General features: G+C 31.5%; 1 protein-coding gene and 1 long non-coding RNA gene across 2 annotated transcripts; both read left to right on the top strand.

Moving 5' to 3' along the window:
• Positions 1-5,559: 5,559 nt before the first annotated feature.
• On the top strand, positions 5,560-6,374 carry LOC142520923 (uncharacterized). The gene is made up of 3 exons (XR_012814030.1): positions 5,560-5,704; positions 5,914-6,010; positions 6,257-6,374. It is a non-coding gene; the product is annotated as an uncharacterized LOC142520923 (long non-coding RNA).
• A 25-nt stretch (positions 6,375-6,399) lies between these two features.
• Positions 6,400-8,762, top strand: LOC142520145 (subtilisin-like serine-protease S). The gene is made up of 6 exons (XM_075623146.1): positions 6,400-6,502; positions 6,662-6,961; positions 7,533-7,627; positions 8,071-8,313; positions 8,515-8,625; positions 8,732-8,762. Exons 2-6 carry the CDS (start codon positions 6,884-6,886, stop codon positions 8,760-8,762), a joined length of 558 nt encoding a protein of 185 aa, XP_075479261.1. The 5' UTR covers positions 6,400-6,502; positions 6,662-6,883.
• The last annotated feature ends 271 nt before the right edge of the window (positions 8,763-9,033 follow it).

The following is a 9,033-nucleotide window of genomic DNA, read 5'->3' as shown; positions in this document are numbered from 1 at the left end:
ACAAACCAACTCCTGTTTGGTGACATATGGAAAGATTATCCACTGTCTAAGATCCACTCTTGGTCTAGTTGTTGATCTCCTACGCACAGAACTTCTGCACTTTCATAGCCATCCTGAGCAACGGATGCTTCTCCTTTTCATTTCTCTTGTCACCATGTTTAAACCGGTTGGGACAATCCTTCTTGAAATGGCCTTGTTTTTGACAAATAAAACATTTCAGTTTCTTTGACTTGGGATTGAATTTGGCCTTTTTCTTGTTGATATTTCCCATCCTTTCAAATTTTCCCTTTATATACAAGCTGTCTCCCAGATATTTGAATTCCTTTTCTGCTAATTTTTGAGATTCTTTAGCCTTCAAAACCTTCAGAATTTCATCAAATACCATGTGCTCTTTGCATATTTCATTGTATCCACTAATACTGAATACGAACTTGGAAGAGCATTTAGCATAATGATAGACTTATCTTCTTCCTCTATTTCTATTCCAATGTTTTACAAATCAAGAATGAGTTTGTTATATTTATCAAGATTTTCATAAATGGATTTTGAATCATTCATCTTGAAGGCGAAAAATTTACCTTTAAGATAGATCCTATCTTGCAACGATTTTTCATGTATAGTGATTCAAGTTTTGCCTAGATCCCAGCGGCTGTTTTCTCTAGAGCTACTTCTCGTAGTACTTTATCACTCAGTGGAGAGTGAGTGAACTGAATGCTGTCTCCATGATATCCATCTTCTGATCAGCGGTGAGATTTTCTGGTAGAGTTTTCTCACCTCTAAGTGCCTTAGCGACTTTCTGTTGAACAAGAACATCATGCATCCTTCTTCGCCATAGAGAAAAATCCCTTGATCCATCGAACCAATCAACCTCAATCTTGGAGCCCATTTGCGTGTTCCTTAATAGCCAAGAACTTGGCTCTGATACCAGTTGTTGTTGTTGACTCAAAGCTTGTGTTCAGATTCGTATCTTAACTCCACGATTGAATGCAATTTGAATTAAGAATCATATTCACAAAATCAACAGAAATAAAACGAGACGCAACACGCAAGATTTACGTGGTTCGATCAAGAAAATGATCTACATCCACGGGAGGTGTTTCCACTATATTGAAGCAGTATACACAATGAACAACGTTTAATACAATATCCTTACTCAACTCCACAGTCTTTCTCTTCTATGAATTTCAAAGAAAAACTCTCGTGCCTTGTGTGAATGGCTTCTTGCCTCTTGTTCGATTTTCTTCGGGTGAATGATTGGTGTCCTTTTTCCCTTGCATGACTCCACCTTTATATATCTTCTTGTTCATGAGTATATTCGGTGATCAAGTGCAAGCCATCAACACTCATCCTTATCCAACTACTTATAGTTGTTTTAACTGATTTACCAACTGCCCATCAAATGGAGTTTTGGTTGCTGATACACTACAAGACCGTCTCACAAGAGACCTACTCATAAATAAATAAATGCATCATTTTTCACATCTATTAATAAATTTATTGTCCATGTGTGGATTCATCTATTCAATTTCGGAAATAAATGTTAAAAAAATGTGGAGGAAAAAAAATCTAATGTGAAAGTATCATTATTGTTGGTTTCGATTCAATTCGAGTTTTAGTTATTCGTGCTAAAATATGGAAAATTCAGAAACTTTGATGGAAAGAATAGAATATTTTTTAAAACCGAATGTTTGTCGTTTTATCAAAAATTATAGCTGATAAGAACGGTGCAACTCAAATATTTTAAATCGTACAACTCAAACATCGCATTTCGATTGTTCAACTAGCAAGGACAATTATTGCACCACAACAATTTTTTTATCGATAATTACACTCTTTGCAACCAACAATAATCGAACTCGTGATCAAAGGAGTATCGATTATGGGTTAATGCGTGAAAATTTAAATAGATTAGTTATATTGATTGTTGTGTAGAAGCTAACTATAAATATAAATCAAATATAAAATTTTGTGTTTGTCATAAATAAAAATTAAATCGTTTAATTGATCGATTACATATCATTAAGTGAGTTATATATATATATATATATAGATATATATATATATATATATATATATATATATATAATATATATTATATATATATATCGAGTTTAGCTTTTTTGTATAATTATTGGTGAGGTTATTATTAGAAAAATAATATTAATATACTAGAGATAAATAAGTTGAGATTAAATTAAGGATTAAAATAATATGTATATCATAACAGTCGATTTTTCATCAATGCACTTTTTGCCATTAAATTTAACCTCCTATACTAAAAATCCTAGCTTCACCCTTTCGATGACTTTGGTGCTGATATAAATTATATGAGCGAATGTTTGCCGCTTTACTAAAGTTATAGATGATGTAATTGTGCAACTCAAATCTTTTAAATCGTATAATAACTCAAGTATCGTGTTTTGATTGTTCTACCAGTAAAGACAATTATTACGCATCGACATTATTATATTAAATCATTTATTTTGAGTAAATGAGTCATATTTTGGGGACACAATGTATATTATAAGCATGATTAAATATTATGTCAACTGGTAATGATGAATTATCTCATTTGTTATTGATTTTTGGCTTGAGACAAAATCTTTATGGGTTGAAAGTTAATGGATGTACGAAAAATGCATTATGATGAATCTCTTGAAGAGATCGAAAATATGTTAAAATATTAATACGTTAGGAAGACACAATATCAAAATACATGTGATATCGGAATCCTAATTAAGAGCATATCACACAGAAAATGTCCAGGAATAAAGAATCATATTTTCGGTCTCAAGTATAACTCGACTGAAAGGCCACTCACTGATTCTGAAACATTAACAATGTGTTCCAAGAGAAAAATACAATAGGAAACTGATTACAAGGACGATAAATTCAAAATATGATGTTATATATATCATGTCTATTTTAAATGTCATGTACCATGTAAAATAAATGAATATATAAATAACAAGACATTTTAGACCACATCATATAAGTCATAAAATTCATACAAATCACATTAACGACATAAATATGTATAAATAAGATTTATATGTTATCTTCGTATTTTACCAAATTACAACATACATATACCAATCAACTATTCCAACGATCAACATAAAATTTCAATGTTATCATCTCGGCCTATACCATTTAAAATATTCAAAAGACCGAATAAATTCACCAACATTATCTATATCTTAAATAATTCACTAATATTTTTAAAAACCTTTAAAGTTGAAATATTTTCCCCAAAAATCTCAAATTGACAAATTATCTTCTAAATCTCAACTAAGTTCCCAAAATATCCGAGTCTAATTATTTACCCTATTCGTTCCAAACATTCCAATATGTACAAGATTGAAACAATATAACATTTCCAAAATTCATATAAAATTCTAAACAACACGATATTTAAATTTCGACAATTTTCTTATCTCGAATATCAATAAACCAATACCAACAATGTCGAACAACCATAATTCCTTCCAAATATCGCACTAAAAATTCGACATTAAATTATAAACTCGTCTACATTAACAATTCAATAAGCAATATAGTGTGATAAATGCGATAAAATTTAATTAAATTCGAAGGGATAAAATCCCCATTATAGGCAACTTGTAAAATCGAGAAATAAGGCTCGAATGTAGCTGAAATCGATCTATGTGTTGATATCTGTAACTGAAATTTTTCTTGATAATCATATATATTATCGATAATATCACACCCTATTTGAATTTTAAAACTTTTCTATCTTTTCAACATAGATTTGCAATTTTTAAATCGCTTAATTCACATAAACTACTAAATATTTTATTAATTTAAATTTGAGAAACTGTATTTTTGAGAAACACAAATTTCTCTTTAAATTTATATTAAATTGATAATAGATATTTACCCTTGTTTTTCGATATAATTATCTCCATGCAATCTAAAGATTTTTATAAGATAACAATTATCATTTGAATATAAAATTAGATTATTATTCCAACACACTCCCTATTCCTCTCATTTCTCAACCCTCAACGTTGCTCCTTTCCTTCCTTCTTCAAAAATGAAAACCCTCATTAATTTCGTTCTTCTATATTTTTTATTTAACATCGTTCATGGATCCAACGTTACTTCCGCCGCTGATGGTCGTAAGGTGTGTTAGATTATGTATATATATGTGTAAGGATTAATTTTTTATTAATTTAGTTTATAAGCGTCATCTTTAATAATAAAAAATTTTTGGATTGAATATGGATCTAATTAATCATATTTGTTTTTCTTTTTTGTTTGTTTGTTTGTGGTTCGAAGTAAATAATTTTGTTTTCAAGTAATATTCATGATACGTCGTTTTCCGATGTGACATGAAAAATTCTATCTATTCGAATATCATTTTTTTTTTATCTAAAATGGGGTTTTTTTCAAATTTATGTTATAATGTGTGTTGGAATTTATCTTAGTGTTTTATTACGTTGAAAATACTCGTAAAACTGGTTCTCAATTAATTGGTGAAGCCACCGGTAGAATGTCTCAATTAACTATAAATCCATTTTCCCCAACCATTCTTCTTCGTGTGTGGTATAATGAATTAAATCGTTTTTTAATAACATTCTTCTAATTTATTTTAAATCGTTTTCTGCTGTTTCGTTAATAAATATTTTTTGTAAAGAAAATAATAAAAATTATATTTTGTTTCACTGTGGATAGAAAATATTACATAAATGTGAATAAATATATACAAATGTGAATCAATGATTTACACTATATTTTTTGTTATTTGTATTCTATTGTGAATAAATTCGACATATATTTTACACATAGAGTGAATCGCAGATAACACAAAATAGAATTTAATTTTAAAACACAAGTTATTTGATATGAAAATATTGGTTATAAAATCTAAGGTAAATATACGTTGTTGTTGTTGTGTGTTTTATTTTAAATTTCACTTTTTTCTTCTTATTTATTTTTTCTCTATTTACATGCATTTAGTTAAATTGATTTTTGTTCAAGATAAGTTCATATTTTGTCTTGTTTTTCACAGCATTACATAGTTTACATGGGATCTCATTCGTTCCCAGCAGTGAATCTGTGATCTCCTCCAACCGTGACTTATTATCCTCAGTTACTGGCAGGTAAAAAATTTATAATAATTAGATACAAATATTATCCACAGTGCTATATATATCAAGGTCGATTTCATGTAATATTTTTTTCATGAATGTGCTCGTGAGTCATATCAGTACACGGTGTAATACAACACTTATGCATAAAAGTTAATAATAATTAATCTTGTTATATGGTATAGAATATAGATACAATAGTACTATGTATATCATATTAAATGTCTTTTAATTTTTAAAAATCTTTTATCACTGATGAACTTGCAGCACTTCCATAGAGGCACAAAAGGCTATAATCTACCACTATCACAGGAGTTTCAGAGGGTTTTCGGCAATGCTTACTCCGGAAGAAGCCCATAAATCTCTTGTAAATGATCTAATTCTGTAGAATATTATTTAATTCAATATATAACTATGGAGCTTATTTAAAAATGCAGCTCAAGAGTCAGTTGTATCAGTGTTCGAGAATCAAAATGGACATCTTGAAACTTCGAGGTCGTGGGATTTCGTCGGGGCTGCTGCTCAAAGCGTATTCACTGTTCAATCCGAGCAAAAAGACTTGGATGTCATCGTCGGTCATTTGGATAGTGGTACGTACCTAGTAATTCTTTCTTTCTTTTGAAACTTTTAATATATGAATAATTAATCAAGATCAGGTGTATGTATTTGTTGATAAACTACTCATTTTACATTTTAGATAGTATATTTGTCATTATATGATATAAAATAGTTTGAATTTGTTTGATTAACTTGAATATTTTCCATAATATAATATATTTTAAATTTTTTCAATGGACAGGGATATGGCCCGAATCACCAAGTTTTCGGGCGGATGGATTTGGTCCGGCTCCTGCTAGATGGAAAGGCCACTGCCCCGATGAACCCCAGTGCAATAAGTCGGTCACAATCCACTTGCTTCAATTCAAAAAAAGAAAAAGGAAAAAAAAAAACATTTTTTAATATCATATGCTTCACTCTCTCTTGAAATTTGATGAATTAATGGTTGGGTTTTTATGTATTTTTGAAACAAAGTTAGGATATATATATATATATTATATATATACTATATATATATTTTGACAGACAGAGTTATATTTTCGAATATATATATGTATTGTAAACTTTGCAATTCAATCATGCAGCAAAGTGATCGGCTACCGTTGGTACTCCCGTGGGTTCGAGCAAGAGAACGGGCCGATTGTGTCGTATGGCGGCCGCCACTATTTCTCAGCCCGGGATGACTTCGGCCACGGCACACACACACGGCCTCAACAGTCGCTGGTGATGCCCATCGGCCTCAGCATGAAAGGAATGGGCGGTGACAAGGTCATTCGTGGTGGCGCTCCTGGTGCACGCCTCGCTGTCTACAAGGTTTGCTGGTTCAACAGGTCAGTGGAAACACTCTCTCTTAGAAAGCTTTTACATACTTCAATATTTAGATTATATTATATGTATTGGCTATTAAAAGAAAAGTTAGGGCGTCGCCATATAGTCTTGTTCGAGTTTTTATTTCATTACTTTTCTTGATCATTGAGCTATTGCAACAGATGTACCTGCTCAGACTTGCTCAAAGCTTTTGATGATGCCATCGCTGATGGTGTCGACATAGTGACATTTTCGATCGGTGGATTCGTGCGGCATAATCGTCCGGGATTCATGAGTGATTGCATTTCAATTGGTACGTTGCATGCGTTTGAAAAAGGAATTCTTTTTCTTCTAGTGCCGGAAATAGTAGAGAACCGGAGACTGTGGACGATGCCGCACCATGGATGCTGACGGTTGCAGCCACTTCTACCGATAGGGAGCTCGTTGCCACCGTCGAGTTGGGAAACTCAGAGACCTTGAGGGTATGGCCTTCACATTTTCCATTTATTGACTTAAAAATGGTAATTTCAATAATGCAGGGAATGAAAATTTATACGTAAAGTAATTGGCTTATATATATTGTATTTTTTCCTCCTTTAATTGGTCAATATTGTATTTTTTTTTTTTTTTTTTTTTGCTAGGATTCATGATTCTCATGTCACTTCAACTAAATAAGAGCTAAGTATGCAAAAAAAAAAAATCCAATTATAACCGTAAAATCATTTTTTGATTAATTAAAGTACCAAAACCTATCTACACCTAATTATTATTAGGCAAAAACTTGTTTGAGACGGCCTCACGTGTCGTATTTTGTGAGACTGATCTCTTATTTGGGTCATCAATAAAAAAATATTATTTTTTATGCTAATAGTATTACTTTCTATTGTGAATATCGGTAGGGTTGTCACACAAGAGATCTACTCTTATTATTATCAGTTTTAGACTTTTTTCAATGTATGTAGTTGGGATTTAATTAAATTTCTTCTACTATCTTGTTAGGATCAAATTCTTTAAATCTAATTCAAATACATAATGAAATTCTTGTTTTTGAAGGGGCAAGGTTTCAACTACTACGATATGAATGGATATAATGAACTAGTTTATGGAAGAAATGCAGCAAAATATTGGAGATGGGCAGACAGTGCAAGGTACATGCAACATTATACAATCAGAAACTATATTTTTTTTATATCATATATATGTTTGTCTCTCTACGATTTTGATCATATTAATCAATTAAATAAATTTTAATCTTAGTGCATTAACTTGTTACTTGTTTTTTTTCTCTTATCCTTGTTTTTTATTTGTTTTGTATTTTCATTTTTCTTTAGTAATTTTGGTCATTTTGTTTGTAATTTTAGTCCTCATTCCCACGGTGTATTGACTTGGAAATACTAAAAGGATTAAAGTTTCAAAACAAAGGACTAATTTGAAAAATATAGTATTAAGACTCAATTTTGATAATACACAGATCCAAAGACAAACATACACGAAGAATATTACAATTTTTTCTTACATTATTATCAATCAATTTTCTAATATCTAACTAGCTCATTCAATTGTATCTCACATCTCAATGAAAAATTTTCAGTTTCTGCAAAGAGGGTACACTTGACCCCAGAGTTGTTTGGGGAAAAATTGTGGTGTGCATCAAGGATTCTTGGAACGACAAAACGTTGCCGAAATCCGACATTGTGCGCGAGAATGGAGGCATTGGAGTGATCGTCGTTGATCCATATTCAAGCAACGATATGAGTTTGAACTTTATGATACCAACAACTGTGATAGGCGTGGAGGATGCAAGAAAGCTGGATGCATACATGAGAAGTACAAGGTAAAATGGATAATTTAATCCATACATATAAAAATATACACACCAAAAATTTATTGTAATGAGATTGTCAACTTACTTTACAAACAAGGTAGTTTTTATCTATTTTTAATAAGGAATTTAGCCTATATACTAGTTTATAGGGAATTATCCTAATTATCTTGGTAGTTTGGTTGCAAAATGATAATTTTGGACATGATTCAGCCGCCCTTTTGCTTATATTCGGCGGCACGAGGCTCAGATCAACCAACAACCTGCCCCGAAGATGGCCGTGTTTTCTTCCCGAGGACCTGGATCTGCCCTAGCATCATCAAAGTACGATTTTTTTTTTCATTTTTCTTATAAGACGGACTACGAATATATTCGATATTTGCCAAGGAATAATTTTTTTTGTGTTATACAATTATCAATATATCTATAGTTTAACAACATATTTTTATAAACATCGATGATAAATTCAAATTATTATCACTACGCAGCCGGATGTAGCAGCTCCAGGGCTTAACATTTTAGCAAGCTGGCCTACATGGAATCATGAAGATCCGGGCCGTCCATGGTTTGGATTCGATTCCGGAACTTCCATGTCTGCCCCTCATGCTGCGGCCATAGGTGCAACCTTGAAAGGAATTCATCCCAACTTCAGTCCAGCTGCTATAAAATCAGCCATCATGACGACAGGTAAGCTTCATATTATGTTCCATTCGTAATTTCCTTTTCGATATT

This window comes from Primulina tabacum, chromosome 12 (assembly GCF_025594145.1).
Source record: "Primulina tabacum isolate GXHZ01 chromosome 12, ASM2559414v2, whole genome shotgun sequence".
NCBI lineage: Eukaryota > Viridiplantae > Streptophyta > Magnoliopsida > Lamiales > Gesneriaceae > Primulina > Primulina tabacum.
Note: the sequence above shows the minus strand (reverse complement) of the source record. Positions and strands in the feature narration are given on the sequence as shown.